We start from the raw sequence: 16,860 nt of genomic DNA on the forward strand, positions 1-16,860 counted from the left end.
GTTGTTGAAGCTTACAGGTTTTATTGTATAATTTTTTGTTCACATTTATTCGGTGTCTCTCTTCCTCTTTCTTACTGCAGAGGAGGGGGTACCAACACATTGAAATGACAGAGAGGAGAGGAGTGTTTTGCTTCATTGGGGGCAGTTAGTTTGACAGTCACTACGCTAACAACCTGCTGGATATAGCTTTATAACATCATTATCGATGTCATCAGGTAATGAGTCGTTACATCTTCCCCCATCACATTATCAAATGATTTATGTGTACAGTATTGGTGCATGAATCATCCATAGGCCATTAAAAGTGCCAGGCTCCGTCCCAATCAAATCCTGCCTTAGCTTTATGTATAAAAAAAGTCCCCTTTCATAGAAAATACACTTTAAAATTTGGCATAATCACATGACATAAAAAAAAAACTTATAACAAATGTTAGTAACAATATTGCATACATATAAAATAGAGGAGACCGCATCTCCCCTCCGTCAGTAAATTTAGTGTCAGTTCTGCAGATACAATTTGGTCTCATGCAGCGTTTAAAAGTACATTTCAGAAACTAGCAAAAAGTTTCTATGTAGAGAGCAAGAATACAAACTATAAAATTAGTATTATGAAAATGTTACTAAAACATTTGGTTGTAGCAGCTATGACAGGTACATACACCATGATATAGAAATCCCTTTGGTAGCTACAATGAGGATATTTAACCCACAACTAGCTAACCTGAGACGTGTAAACACACGAGAAATACTTGAGTATTGCTAATTACACAGTATAGATATAAAGAAGACAATCTGTCATGTAACAATCTCCCAGAATCATGACAACACTACGTGTAAATGTAACAGTAATACCTCGATTATAACAGACATGGCTACAGAAGGTCCTGTGTTTGACATACACACATGCATGTAGCTCAGTTGGGTTTGCGAATTGTATTCACAGCTGTGTGAGCCCAACCTCCCACTGTGCTTGAGAGGTTCGTGGCTCGACGTGTGAGATTTGAGCGACTGAGTTTACCACTGGGGTCCAACTTTCTCATCACTGATCCTCCTGAACGATCCTTTGTCCGGGCTCTGCAAGGAGAGATAGAGCAACACTTATTAAACAAAAAACAGGTATCTGCCGCTATACCACCTGACTACGGGGCAGCTTTATTTACTTCAGGTTGCGAGACCCCTCAATTCATCCTCTGCGTGCCATTCTATACGATAGTTTTTTGTTTTTCTTATGTAGCACAAAATGACTTAAACTATGTTCTACAACCTTGGTGTTGTAAAATGATTAATAAATTAACCTTAACAATTACTGTAGAAAGCATCAACAGAGAGACTTGAGACTTAAAGACTGCGTTTATAATAATGAAAAATGGACAATAAGACCAAATTAATCACGGTGCATCTAAAAAAGTAACCATTTAAAATGTTTTCTCTTTTTTTTTTGTCTTGGTTGTTCAGATTAATGTTAAGGACATCGAGCCGCATTTCGGTTACGAAAAGGTGTTAAGATTTTTAAGACTGTTAAAACTGTGCCATATTTTTCAGCATGAATAAATTCTATTTATTCATTGAATTTTCGATAGCATAATTTCACATTTGAAGGGCGTTTCCAAGACTAGTATGAAGAAAGTACTTAAGAGTGGAGAAGCGACAGAGGATGAATCAATATGTGAAGCAAAGGATAGTAAAGGAGGATGGAAATATGAGGCTGACAGAGAAGAGCGGCATCCTTTGCTTGGTCAATGCGAGTTATTCAGTCATAAAAGAGCAGCTTTTCATTGCACCGGGTCAGAGACTCACAGTTTCATACACACAGCAGGACATGCATCGACATACAGACACCAGGCAAGCTCTGCCATGCTCTTTCATGTCAAAAAATTAGTTACACTCAGACCATATGTTTCCACAACTCATCCTGTTTAGGAAGCATAATGTTTTTGGATTTACCTTCTTCCCCTACTCCACAATTAGGGAGTAGTTGAACCGCCTGTTGTAGGAGGAAAGCAAACGTGTTTTAATTCCCAAAGGACGAGCTTTTCATATAGCGAAAGAAAGCAGTTGGCTGCATGTCATGTACACTGATAACGGACGAGGTCACTGTCCATGTGCCTTTCCGCTTCTAACAATGTATCTCCTTATGGGCTGGTCCAGACCACGAGTCAACGTTTTGAATGTCAACACAGGAAGTGATGTAAATATAATCTCTCTCAACGAATTTTTGTCATTTCATCTGGCTCCAATTCCCACACCCATGCTCGTTCCCCCTGCTGTCTCCCCCTCATCCGAATACCACAAACACAGACCCAGTTTCAAACCGACCCGGGAAGAATGTATGAGGGGGGAGGGGAAGGAAGTCTAGGGCCTCTTCAAGCTGGGCTGCAGATTGGGATTCTTTGGGTGGGAGGGTGAAGAGGGCTCCATGCGCCTCTGAGGTCTCCCTCTATGCAGAATATGTTTGTAAAAGGAAATGGACTGATGGCTTCCTCAAACACACACAACACTCATATTCACGTACTACACACACATGCTTTCATTCATGCACTCACGACTAGAAAAAACTTCTTACTGGTAGTAATAAATCAAGTGATCAATACAATCAGAATGAAGATGCTTTACCTGTCATCTCTGCCAATTAAGTCATCAAAGGCCCTGGACAGATGTTTGAGCCTCCTCATTCCACTGGACACAGACTCCAAATCTTGATCAAACTGTCTGTTACAGCAGAGAAACAGACATTCAGACCAGAGTAAACCACAGAAAAAACAGTCACTAAACAAAGAATAAATTCTGAATAACATCTCTCAGCTCTAAATAATAGAAGACTCACAGCCTCTGGTTCTGTGTGTTGGGGGAGGCGAAGGGACTTCGTAATGCAGCCATGCGGACCAGCTGCCTCCTTCCTCCTCCTGTTTTCACCCCCCGTATGCCAGCCTCAGGAGTCCTTCGCCCCCTGGAGCCTGGGGTACGTCCGGGTGTGACCGTTGATCTGGGGGTGCGTCTGGGTGTTGCAGCTCGACCGGGCGTACGTCTTGGGGTGCGGGACTTCGAGGCACCAGCTTCTTCCCCATCACATGTCCGACCTGGGGTTTCTACCAAACACTCCTCACGTGAAAACTCTCTCTGTATCCTCTGGAGAAAGAAGAACAAAAATTGCTTGATTATCATGCATTTATATATACATAAAAAAAAAATGTCTGAAGGATACACATGTAGGCATCCAGACACAAATGAGTCTACCTGATACACTCCACTGATGGAGTTGCGAGCACCACGAGTGAGTTTGCGGACTGGGTTGGGTTTTGGTTGCTCCTTTGCAGTTTCCCAAGTCGGATTCTCTGGGAGGGAGTTGGTCTGGACGGATCGAAGCGGGAGCCGCTTGCGAAGTGACATTCGCAGAGAGTTAAGTGACGACGAGGAGCGAAGCTTACGGAAACGGTCTGGGGCCTCTGGGGAGCTCTCCGCCCCGTCAGACTCATCCAGGACTGTATGTTGCCGCCAGACTCCCACCACAGCTCTACCAACACCGTCCATCACTGAAGACTGTCTGAGCTTACCTGCAAGAGGGGAGTGGAGGGGAAACAGAACAGCATGTATTATTATAAAATGTATCTTTATCTTTCTTTAGTTTAAATTAGCTTTTAAAAATAGTTTTCAAGTGTTTGACACAAGTGTGGACGGAATAAAAAACAGTGCTGGACAATGATTGTAGATAACCGTCGAACTGTATTGCAGAAGGTAATAAATAGCCAATAATTTTGATAATCAAGTAATCATTTAAGTCATTCATTGAGCTCAAATCTCTGCTTTTAGCTTCTCAATTTAAGTATTTACTGGTTTCTCCTTTTCTATGATTGTATATTGAAAATCTGAGTTTTGGACTCTTGGTTAGAAAAAACAAGCTCTTCAGCTCTTCAATCATATTCAGCTCCAAGAAATCATGATGGGCCCTTCCTGGCATTATATGACTTGATAAAACCATCGATGATGGTAACATTTTTAGTTGCAGCTGGAAATAAGAGATAACTCCAACACAGGATTCAATTAAAATAAAATGAGCAGTTTGAACATTCAAAATAATACACAAGATAATAATGCCACACACAAGATAGTGTAGAAGTGAGTAAAACAGACACAAACAAGTCTTAACTCTTTACAATCTTGAGCTACTTTGAGTGTAACTGGTATTTTCAAGAAATTAGTTCACCATATTCTATAACTGACCAGAAATGTGAAATGTCTATAAACAAAGGACGGTAAATAAAGGCACAAATGACCCGTGTACTCAGGCAGCAGTTAGTCGTGTTAGTGAAAGCTCCGTGACTATTGTTTGACCAGGATTTCGTGCTTTGTATGCTGCCCTACCCTGTTTTACTACTAACTTACTGCCGTGGTAACGTTATGGCTCAAGCCTGAGGAGCAAAGACATGTTAGCAGTGATTTATCACCTAAGCGCCAAATGGAAAACGATAATGAACTCACTGAAGTCACTTAGACGTCTTCAAACGGTACCATTACCAATAAAAGGCCTGCCATCATCAGTGATAAGCGATAAAGAGAGAGCTGTGCCCCTGAACGCACCGTTAGCTCATCTGCAGTAACAGCTTTAGCTAACTTAACAACACCAGTTTACGTGAAATGAAGTTTACGTGAAATACTTTAAAAAAGACAACACACGAGCGGCTAAAACAATCTCTCGTGCCGCAGGCTTACCTTTAAGAGTGTGCAGTGTAAATGTGTCTCTCCTGTCTGTTTCAGACGTCTGTCGCTGCGGTTTCTTTCTTTCACTGTTTGAATTTGGCGGTGGACCGCAGACTGGAGCACTCACACAACACCACGCCCTTCACGCAAAGCCCCCCCTTGTGACGTAAGACGTTACAAGGGGGGGTTACGTATATTTACACTACAACATTTTGTAGTATTGTGCTTTTTTAAAAATAATAACTTTCTTTTAAATCATTTCTTAAAACCCACTTTCATAGACTTGCTTTGATGTGAATTTATCCTTTTTAACTACATTTTCATCCTTCCATCTTTCAGTCCTTTTATTGCTCTTTCACTTTTTCTTTGTTTTAAATTCCTCCCTTGTGATGTCTTTTTTTCGTACCGTCCTTTACCACTTTTATTTATTGTCCTTTATTCCTTTTACTGCTCATGGTCTTTTAATCTATTCTTAATTCCTCTGACATGATGTCGTCTTCTTCTTGTTTTTATTAGGCTATTTATTTATTTGTCTGTCTTCCTTCTGTGATTTCGCCTGTTTTATCACTTTTATTCCTTTTACTTGTAATGACTTGTAATTTTCTGTTCTGCCCTCTTGTTTTAACTCGCTTTAGACTAGACTTCCTTGTGTTTGGCTTGACTGTTTATTCTGTACTATTGTCTTCCTGATGATCCTGCTTTTGCTTGATTGTCAAAGCACTTTGTAAACTCTGTTTTTCTGTGCTATATAAATTAAAATTTATTATTATTATTATTATTATTATTATTATTTAGTTACTAGTTACTTTGCAGTTTGCATACTGCATCAGAGCAGAGCAAAGTAGCATTTTGAAATGAATTTATTTGATAACAATGAGATAAACAAGAAAAGAAAAACACATTCTCATAATTAGAAAACATCTAAATATAGGATCCTACAGGTAAATATATTTGTATAATTTACATAATATAATATAATTTATTTAGTTTTTGCTTTTGATACTTGAGTGCATACACTATTAGATACTTTCTTTTACTCATATAAGGTGACTTTCACTTTTACCAAAGTAATATTTTAACACGATTTCTTTACTTTTACTTTTTGGTACTTTTCACAAAACACTGGTCATAAGAGTGAGCCAACATACACAAACAGATTTATTTTATTAATGTAGTAGTGTGACTTTTTGGATGTTAAACAGGCTGTGTGGAAGATACATTTAACAAAGTGTTTTTAGTGGGAAAAAAAGATGTTGATCGAGTTTTAGATGTATAAGAAAACAGAAAGACACAAAGACTAATATCCTCTACACTGCCTCAACCTGTGTTTTTGTATAACTTTCTATCAATAAAGTTATTAAAATTAGTAGATAATAAGATTGTGTTGTAAGGCCCCTTACAATGCAAATGGTTATTTAACCTTGTTGCCATGTCAACGTTGTCCCGCGTCTATACTCTGACAGTTGAAACATTTAGTTTCCTCTTCATTCACAGATTCCTTGTAAACATTTTTGCCATAAAACAGACAAAGAATCTGCATATTTAATCACTCATCATCATCACTATATGTTAAATTGACCTCTCCAGTCTACAGTTATTTCACCAGTCAAACACAATCCAATGCAACAGTCCAGTAATAAAGCTTATCTTTGTGAGGCTTATGATGTTCAGGTTTTATTGCCTTGCCGTGTGATAGGGGTTCATTCAGCTTGGAACATTTTGAGGCCAGCTGGCAAAGTTGTTTATCATTACTGTATATTGAGAGATGTTAACCATTATAATGAAGACAGAAAATGATAAACACATCACAATTTAATGCAGTTCATTATAACAGACACTCTATGTCATGGTGTCAATTTTTAATTGAATTATATAATGAAATCTGGAGATTTGCGTTTTAATAATGTAGCTAAATACAGCTGCTCATTTGTCAAACACAGTAACATTTGTCTTTTTTCTTCATGTTAATGTCATTCTTTGTCTTTATTTGCACATTTTTACAAAAAATATGAGTATCATGGACTGGAAGAGGTTTAAAGTAAAGCCACCAGCAGATGTCACTACAGACCTTTGTGTGAACTTCTTTCAGCCACCAGCGCTATGTCACGTCCACCTACTTTATTTTATTCTCTGGTGATTAAACAAAGGCATTAACAAGCCTGTGACTCGGCTATTTGTTTATCCTTTAATCCATCTGTTATCTTCTCTTGTAAGGACTATTTTTTAAATTTCTAATTGACAAAAAGGACTGCTAAATAGAACAAAATAGGTACAGCAGCTTCTCCATGGCTGCACAGTGAACTGAGTCATATAGGGTGTGATCAAATCAGCCATTTGTCTTCTATTGTCTGAATGTAGATTAAGACAACATTTTTCTATATAATGTGCTCAGTTGAAATCCTAACTTAGATGCAAACCAGAGCTTTTGTGCAACATTCACATTCTCAGTTTGGCTTGTAAGTTGCACATATAATACTTTGAAGTTGAGAGAAGTTCTATGGCTTTTCAGCACTCTTACTCTTGATACTGACCTCTGAAAATGTCCAAAAAGGGAGCAATCAGACCTTACATTAATATAGTTACTGACCGATAGGCCCAAATGTCACAGAGAGGGACTAAAAAATTCCACAAGAGCAAAGCCTTCACTGAATAAGCTGAGCTTCATACTGTAATCTCACATTCTTGTCAAACGTGCTGCCATCCTCATTTGGTATTGCACTGTTTTATGTGATCCTGTTAAGTGCTTTTTATTGGCAAGAACACAGAGATTTAAACCTTGAACCTCAGGACATTGTGGCCCTTTTGTCTCATTAAGGGTAAATGTATAACATGATTTTAACAAGCCGTGATTGCATTGTTGAGTCAGGAGTTAAAGTTCAGGGCCAGTGTGGAAAATAGAGAACACAACAAGGTGGTCAGGAAACAAAGGCACATTTATTGCAAAGATATTCACAAAAGGGAGTGGAGTGTTACATTGAGGTGCATCACAGTGTGAAACAGTAACAAGTTTTAGGATGATTTTAAGGTCATATTTCGAGATTCACAGATCCTCCTGCCATATTGTACAGCAGTGGGGTCAATGCTACATTTGCTTAGATTTTAAAGGACATTCTGGGAAATGTGACAATTCTTTCCTTGTTGCCAAGAGTCAGCTGAGAAGACTCTCACGTCTGTACAGTAAATATGAAGCTACTGCCAATAGCCGGCTAGCTACTCATACCACAAAGACTGGAGACAAAGGGAGCAGCTAGCCTGGCTGTCACATGATAACAAATCTACTACCTAGCCAGCCCCTTTAAAGCTCACAAACTGACATGCTATCTTGTTAATTAAATCTGTACAAAACCAACACTGTTGTTTTAAGGGTAAGCTAGCTGTTTTGCTTTAATTCCAGTCTTTGTGCTAAGCTAAGCTCACCACATGCAGTTTGTGAAATAGTGACAAAATGTAATCTATAGCAGTGTTTCTCAAACTTTTTACATCCTGTACCACCTCAATATATATAAGGCTATCCAAGTACCACCATTATGACCAACCTTAAAATACAAGAGCGTAAGCCTAGACTTCTCTATTCAGCTTACTATCTCGGTTGTTGTTAGCTGCTAATGTTAGCAGGTGCTGTGGATGCTTCGATGACGCACATAGCCACCAGCACTTGTGCTCGGTTCTCTATCGTCAATTTCGCTTTCAACAGGTCCGCTTGAATTATTTTCCTTCTGCCTCCTCCCATTTGGAGTCTTGGAACCTTTCATTTTACCTCCACTGACTATCTTTCCATCACAGTTTGAATATGTGATGTGACTGAACGTGACACCATAGCAGGCTGAAACAAAAACTTTTACAGGAAAGACTAAACTTACTGTAAATCACATTTCAGAGTAGTATATTAATTCAAACTTCTGCAGTATTTTGATGTTTTTAATCAAACTTATTTGATTTGTGGGATTCCTTTGTGCTCACGTACCACCAGTGGTACACGTACCACAGTTTGAGAGTATTTGATCTGTAGGATTAGTGTTCATGGGCGCAATTTGCCCTTTGTCCTATTTTTGCTACAGCAGAGTTTTAAAATGGAAAATTCAGGTCCATGTTCACAAATCCTTAAGATTTTGTTTTACCAGTATTTCAGGACTACATTTTAAGGAACACATAACCGAAATGACGATCTTTCCCTAACCTTAAACAAAGTACTTTTGTTGCCTAAACGAACCACAGACTGGATGTGAACCCTGAATTCTGGTGTCCTGGACATTGTACACCACCATTCACCCTGACCACCTCCCTGAGACTCCAGCATGGTTCATAAATGTAATGTTTCATTTTGTCAAAGGAACGTAGCACAGACCTGAGAGAGAGTCCTATATTTTGTGACAACTTAAAACTCTTGTTTCCCAAAATGTCAAACCATTAAAAAATGATGTCAAATATGATAAAATTAAAAACTAGACTATGTTAATGGGTAATGGCAGTCTTCTGCACATACAACACAGTGGTGATGTCTTCGTGGCTTCTCTCATTTGGTTATTTTTTTGCAGCACTGTAAAAAGAGGAAAAAGGCATTAGGAGGTTTGGATTGTAATGTGTCAGGGTCAGTCTTGTGTTGTTTTGTGTGTTACCTTTGCAATCATCTTCCAACGTGAAGCAAAGGCAAGAATGAGAGTAAGGCCCACCACCACCAGCCCTGCTATCATGGGCATCAGTGGGAACTTCATGGTTTTTTCTACAGACGTGGAGAAAGAAGATGATCGAACCGCTTTTTCTTCCTTCAAATCACTGATTGATTCATCATGTATGGATTAAGCAATAGCATTTAAATGTCAAATAAGAAGATTCAACACACTGATGTGGCTTCAGAAGACTGATTGTGTTAACTGACCTGTAAGTGTGACATAGAAGGTCTTGGTGTGTTGTCCGTATTTGTTAGAGTAGGCTGAACACTCATATGTGCCTTCATGCAGGCTTTTCTCCACCTTGTTGACCATTATCTGGATTTTAAAGCCATCATTGGTCACCGTAAAGCCTCCTGCTGCTAGGTCTATTTCGTCCCCATTTAATGTCCAAGACGTGTTTGTGACTGGTGGATTGGCCTCGACATCACACTGCAGGAGCAGGTCTGACTCTTCTTCTACTGTAACCTCCTCGGACCCACTGATCTGTGGGGGGTCTGAAGGGGAACATCACAGAGGACATATTAAAGCTTGGGTTGGTATTATATGTTATTCTGCCCAGATAGCACACAAGATGTCTACATTTGGTCGACGTCTTACCAATTAGGAAACGCTCCACATACTTCATCTTGCCAACGTAATATAAATGTCTGCAAGATGTATGTGTGCTAATGGGGTAGAAGCAATCATAAAATCAAAAGCTTCGACAAATAAAAGAAAATCTAGTAACTGTTGCTGTTTATTGCAAAGATATTAACAAAAGGGAGGGGAATGTTGTGTTGAGGTCCATCACTTTCAGTATTTATATATTAGTCTTAAAAGCTAAGTCGTAGGGAACTAGCTGCTAATACATCTTCCTGCTAGCCAGCGTGAGCTATGCTATACTTGTGATCACTTGGTTTGGTTTTGCGCCCCAGTTTAAAACACACAGTAATGATGTTGATGAAGCTTCTCAGTCATCCAGGTCATGGTAATTCTAAGTGCTACTGTATATCGTAGGCAACTTTCAGTTTCTTGAAGACGTTTCACCTCTCATCCAAGAGGCTTCTCCAGTTCTAGATAACTGGAGGGTAGTTGCAGACATTTAAACTCTGTGTGGGAGTGTCCTTACAGAAACTTACGAGGATCTGAAACTCAGAGCTCACACGTGTCCTTAACAACTCTGTAAGGTCACACCAACACAGAGTTTAAAAGCCTGCAACTCCCCTCCAGTCTCCGCCTATGATACAGCACTTAGAACACAGTAATGATCTACCTCACATCCTGGTTGTTTACTGTTATTTTTAATCCGTCGATGAGGACAAACGATCACTAGTAAGACCAGAATGCCTGTAGCATAACACATAGCAGCTTCTCCTTTTGGCAAACTGATGGGAGGTTGGTTAAAGTTCACAACAAATATTATACCCATTAAACACCAGCATGTTGTTACCGTTACGTTAGCATTTGGCTCAAAAGAACTGCCGCAGCGAAACACAGCCTCAGAATGCTGCTAGAGTAGCTTTAGACTCTTCTTGTTCTTTTTCCTTTTTCAACGGCAGCTGTTAATTAGACTTTTAATTGGCTATGAAACAGTCTTAATTAAGTAGACCTACTGATCCCTCTGGTTCTGACTTTTCCCCAGGTTGTGTAAATCATAAAATTAAAACTATTTCTTATGGCAGAGGGCTGAGGTTTAATTGAGGAGTCTCACAGCCTGAAGAGAGAAGCTGCCCTCTAGTCTGGTGGTATGGTATGTCACTAAAACAAAGTTTACTGTGTTTCACCATTGTCATCCCACAGGGGCCACCAGAATTAACAAATAAATGAAAGTTGCGGCTGTGCTAACATCATCAAGCTAACATGCTAATTGAGATCTTGACCTCACGGTGGCACTAGAATTATTCTTTTATTTATTTTGAAGGGACTCACATGTGACATTCAGGATGATTGAGGCACTAACTGTGGCGTTTTTGCTCAGGTGGCAGGTGAAATTGGCACCATTGTCGGCATAGAGGACGGGCGTAACACACACGCTGCTGCGACCCTCTTTATTTCCTTCCTTCAGACCGACAAGAGCACCATTCCTCAGCCAGACCAGCTCTTCATCGGTCTGAGGCTCACGGCTGCTGTCAGGCTGACAAACCAGAGACACAACCTTCTCCAGCTCTGTCTGTATAATACCATCGCTGTTGAATCCTGGGGTAGAGTGGATCTGAACACCTAAGAAAAGAAAAGGGGAAAGAAGTTGAAACTGTAAGGGATGGCTGAAACTGTGGTGGTGGGAAAAATTAAGAAAGAAGTGAGCCAGTTAAAGAGGTCATAATATGCTACATGTCACGCTCCGTTTTAGCTCCAGCTACAGCTGGTAACCATGGCTGCGGTAAAGCTGTATATATTTTATAATATATATATAAATATAAATATTGATATAACGCCTGTTACATAGTGATGCACATAAGTTATGGAAGTAAAGGCTCGACTCCAAACCAGGCTTTTAAGGCAGTGCAGGAGCAGTGTTTTCTGTGGGAGAGAGTAGCTCCCTTTGGCGTGGACTTTGGGCTTTTTACATGCACAAAAATGCTTCATAAGACAATAAAGGAAAGGCAATAATGTGACCTCTTTAAATTCTTGGTGGGTAGTTGTGCTTACCTAATGCCTGGGTTGCACAGAACAGGAGCAAATAGAAGAGAGGAAGTCCGAACATCAACTTCATTTTACTCTTCCTTGGATAAACCTGAAGGTAGGGAAAGATCATTGGAAAGAGCGTCCGTACAAAGTTTGAAATTCTAAAAACTTCAGCACTTTTCAACAGAGAGCAAAAGATGAAATAAGCATAATTATACATGTACTAAAAAATATAATGTAATTATTACAACATATTTCAATATATGGAAGAAGTCAACATATATTTGACAATACATTGGCATTTAGCTTGAAGAGTATATTATATATAATATGAACATACATTTTTATAATACATTGGTAATATATACTGGTACTGTATGTTTAGAAATCTATTTTTTAAATCTATTTTTACATAGATAGATTACCAGATAATATACATTTTTTCAATATATGAAAAATGACAATAATTGGTAAATTGTTCCATAAATAGAGAATATTCTAAACGATATGTTCAGTAATTGCAAGTACTTCCTTAAATATAGATTTAAATACATATGAAGATGACACTAATCTCAAACATAAGCCTGTGTCAACTCTTCATATCGTTGTAAAATGAAATTACATGGTGATAATATTGACATAACACTAATTGACACAAATAATGGAACAAAACTTGAATCTACATTTGGAGAAAACACTGGCCTGTTATTTCCGTTGCATAAAGGTGAAGCTGTAGCAGAGGTGTTGCAGTGACAGTGACAGATATTTGTTTGCATGATCTAAATCCCATTTATATGCATTTTCTCTATGGCCCTCTGTTTCCTTTCTTGATGCTGTTTATGTATTATGTAAAGCTTTTTGAATTGCCTCGTTGTTGAAAAGGTGCAATACAAATAAACTGGCCTTATCTAATATTCTCAGTTGTTTTCCTCAATCGTGTGAAGCTACCAATCATCTCTGACGCAAACACATTAATCATTTTTTGTTTTTACCCTTTGTATAAACTTCCAACTTCCTTCTACTCTTTCAGTCGATTGAAATTTCTATGTGAGTCAAACCTTTCTCCGTCAGGCCTTAAACAATTAAATTCTTCAACAGGTTTAGAGGTCAAAGACACAAAGTATAACAGGCTGCCTTTCCTCTGCTGTATGAAGAATAACCAACTGTATGATATCAAGTCAAATCACAATACATGAGGTAACAAAATGCTTGCATCATCTCAAATTTTGTGCACGACTGATCAAGGAATCGATTGTTTTTAAGCATCGGTTTTGAATGAAAATGCGGTGTGCATGATTTTTATAATCATATGTCAGTTCCCATTTAAAAATATCTGGAATATTATAATATAAGGATCTTTAAGCAAGAAAGAAAATGTCATTGTTTGCATAAGTTTCCTCTTTGTATTCTGCCGTTAGGGCAGAAGGTGTTTTTGGTTTTTGGACCTTTACAAAAATCTGGTCTCTAACCTCGATATTATGTCCAAGAAAGAAATTTGGGGACAGTCTGTACTTTCTGGCACTTATTACTTGAAGCTAATCTTAAACTGCAGTACCATTGTTACCAACCAATATCCACTAAAAAAACGATACACTAAAAAAATGTATTTTATCAAATATATAATAGCTCATACAGTTGTGTACTCCTGAAATGACTAAGAGGTACTTACCTGACAATGATAATTTCTTTGTATTCCTTCTTTATGAGGTGTTCCCAGTGTGAAAATGAGAGCGTGGACTGTTCAGATCTGAACGGCACACTTTTATAATCCCCTCACAGTTTCTAAATCAGTTTCTCATCATTGCCTGTTCCTGTCAACACCCTTTCAGTCATCCCACCTGTTTTTTTTCTCTCCTTTTTATTGGTGCGTACTTGAGATGTGCAATCACAAGGAAACTTTTTATTGGCTGTAGTCATCACAATGGTACTAAAACGTCTTGGGCGTGGAGGCAGGGATTAAAATACACATTTTATAGGTTTCCTTTTAATGTTTAAAGGTCTTTGAAGCCCGATCACGATGCGATTTGCTAAAGTATTTGACAATATAGGCCTATATATGTGTTGATGAAGCAAGCAGTTAATCTTAAAACTGACAAAATGTAAATGTAAATTTTGTCTCCCAATTTTCTTTGTAAAAACCTTAATTTAATCTATTTTTTTGATAAGATTAAACTGGACAATTCACATGATCTATATTTCATGATGTCATGCTAGAGAACGTGTTCAAACTATTTTGATGTTCCTGAATAAAAAGACAGGAATGTGGGGAAATAGTTTCTGGGATTGCTTCCTTGTGCACTCTCTCACCCTTTCTTCCTGTTAATGTCAGATGATTGACAGTAAGCAGAGACCAATGTAATGTGTGTATTCATATAAAAACAAGTAATAAACCGCATCTTTATCATGACTGATAACAAAGCTGCCAGTGTTGTCACTTACGAGTGAGCTCTCTGACACGTCCATGTGTCCTTGAGGTTCTCCTCAAAATGCTTCTATATCATGCTTTTTACACTTTTGCTCTATTACTTTTCAGCAGATGTATATTTCTTTTTAAAAACTTAAAAATGTAAAAACTACATTTATCTATAGTTCCTTAGCATATAAGGTTATTACAGAAAGATTATCTTATAAAGTATAATAGATTATAAGAGACTGAACTACCCAACAACACATAAAGTTGTTGAAAATAGGTTTAATGAGTGAATGAGAGGCTGCACACTAAAAAACACTGGGTTAAAAAGTTACCCAGTGTGGGGTCAATACAGCACCGAAACAATACCAGGTTACCCAGTAACAAAGGCTTATAATCCATTATATTGCAATAGCAATATGAATTAGTGATCATTGATATGATATATAACAATATACCACTCATAGAGGCCATTATTCTCCATAACAATACTTTATGTCTGTGCTTGAATTCTGCTGACAAAAGTCTGTTCCCACTTTATTTCAGTACACTAATAAAATGTAAGTCGTACTTTGTATCAAATTAGGCAAAAACCAGAAATAAAATGATCTTTATTAGACAGTTATAGGCTAAGTAAACTAATTAGGCCAAAACAAAATGGGCTTTTCCCCCCAGATTCATTTAAAGATTTATTTAATGTAATGTGAAGATTATGACGCTGTTCTGCCCAATAAAGCCAACTTTGTATATACAAAAAATTGAGTTCTGACAAAAATCTGACTTTTGAATCCGTTTTTACCAAAAATATCAAATCATCATGCCACTGAAATGCTCAACTGTTTTGAAAAAGATCACAAAATGAAATATAACCCAACTACACTCTTTTGGCCACTGGGGGGCAGCAGAAACAAGTTGGCTATCGTCACCTCTAAAGTTGATGTTACTGAACTGAACAAACAGGTGCTTATTTACAAATCCTGCAGTAACGGTGCGACATTATCATTCACTCCTTCATATGGTGAATGAACATAATCTCTCTGTTTTATCGTTTTTCAATCTCCCCTCAGTCCTAATGGAAATATCACCAGACCAAGAAATGGCTGATATTTTGACTCTCTTGATGTAGTGGCATGTGTTGATACTCAGTGGTATGTCACTGGTGGTTTTGACATATGACTGACAGATATCACCTCTCACCAGCATATACAGGTTTGTTTTAACAAATGCCACTGTTTATCATGATATGCTGATGCTGTGTGTGACGCTGTGCCCTTTTAAAAAACAGAGTGCAGTACCTAAATGTCTTTTTTTTCAAGTTTGTGACAGTTCAACTAAGGTTTTACAAGTGATCTACCGTGTGGTTTAGCGAACAGCCTTCAAACTATAAAGTGGAAAATCGTTTCCCGGTTGTTGGCGCCACTGTTGCAAAGACATTGTTTGCAACATGGCAACCACTAGCAGCCAGGCTACTGTCCAAAGGAAAAAAACAACCTTAATTATCCCAAAGTGACCAAGAAACCCTGACGATCTTTGTGGCAGATGAGCTTTATTTGTGCTGTAATTCGTCCTTTGTCCTTCATTTTTTGTATGAAAAATCGAGGTAGCTTAATCATGTTGATGGTACAGAGTCTTGTAATAGGGTGAATGGTGTCTCTGTCTCAGCCACTCTGCCCTCTCTCACTTGTTTCTGCACCATGTAACTTCAGTGAGAGGGGTAGGATCACGGCACAAAATGCCAATTTCTAAATAATGTTCCTTTAAATAAAGGTTTTGGTGTGGTGTGGGTGATCATCCAGTCTGATGATGATACTGTTATAGCAGCAGAAGATGTGTAATGCAGTTTCTTTTAAAAAAGGTGGTTTAAATAGTAAGCTGGCAGAGTGAAGTAGATAGATGTAGAGGGGGAGCACATGCTCTTCAGGAAGTGGACACGTGTGTGTGTGTGTGTGTGTGTGTGTTACCCACTAGAGAGAGGCATTGACCAACTGAAAGAGGTTTCTTCATGCTGCAAGTAGTTAATGAGGCCGACACATTATGACAGTAAATCGTATTGCAATGACGATTAGAGTTATTTGTTATCTGCTGTGTGTTGTTTGTGCACTTTTAACAGTTGCAACTCATTTTCATTTTTAAGTTGTACGTTATTCCAAAAATGCTGCTGGCAAAAAACCAAGTGGGCTTTGTTCACAACTTGTGAACATGTTGTACTGAAACACTGATAACAAGTGCACTCGCAAACTTCCACCTAAATGTATGAACATTACAATAAAGATAAGAATGATCACTTTATCATTATTGCTCTCACTACTTTTATATCCAATTTTGATTCCCCTCTGCTCTCTCTCAGCTGAGTGCACATTTTGAACTTCTGTATCTGCTAACATCTTTTTCAGCCTGACAGCTTTTATACTTTATACTAAAAACTGAGCGTAGAAAGTGCCAAGTGTATTCGACATGCCTCCCTCAAACTTCCAACTTCTT

The 16,860-nt window shown here is 38.3% G+C and overlaps 2 protein-coding genes across 3 annotated transcripts; both read right to left on the reverse strand.

Annotated features, from left to right (window-relative positions):
- Positions 1 to 4,829, reverse strand: pimreg (PICALM interacting mitotic regulator). Of its 2 annotated transcripts, XM_084373561.1 has the most exons (6): positions 4,708 to 4,829; positions 3,235 to 3,551; positions 2,825 to 3,126; positions 2,614 to 2,709; positions 1,945 to 1,984; positions 970 to 1,074 (listed from the first exon to the last, which is right to left on the reverse strand). In XM_084373561.1, exons 2-5 carry the CDS (start codon positions 3,526 to 3,528, stop codon positions 1,954 to 1,956), a joined length of 723 nt encoding a protein of 240 aa, XP_084229687.1. In that variant the 5' UTR covers positions 3,529 to 3,551; positions 4,708 to 4,829; the 3' UTR covers positions 970 to 1,074; positions 1,945 to 1,953. The 2 variants fall into 2 exon arrangements, with proteins under 2 accessions (XP_084229686.1, XP_084229687.1); XM_084373560.1 differs by lacking the exon at positions 1,945 to 1,984 and having other exon boundaries at positions 1 to 1,074; positions 4,708 to 4,826.
- On the reverse strand, positions 4,401 to 13,687 carry tmigd1 (transmembrane and immunoglobulin domain containing 1; the record flags this gene model as incomplete). The annotated part of the gene is made up of 6 exons (XM_084373053.1): positions 13,639 to 13,687; positions 11,994 to 12,078; positions 11,274 to 11,564; positions 9,572 to 9,859; positions 9,312 to 9,415; positions 4,401 to 4,406 (listed from the first exon to the last, which is right to left on the reverse strand). The coding sequence occupies exons 2-6, from the start codon at positions 12,055 to 12,057 to the stop codon at positions 4,401 to 4,403; spliced, it is 753 nt and encodes a 250-aa protein (XP_084229179.1). The 5' UTR covers positions 12,058 to 12,078; positions 13,639 to 13,687.
- Between the last annotated feature and the right edge of the window lie 3,173 nt (positions 13,688 to 16,860).

This window comes from Pagrus pagrus (assembly GCF_965226575.1).
Source record: "Pagrus pagrus genome assembly, chromosome: 14".
NCBI lineage: Eukaryota > Metazoa > Chordata > Actinopteri > Spariformes > Sparidae > Pagrus > Pagrus pagrus.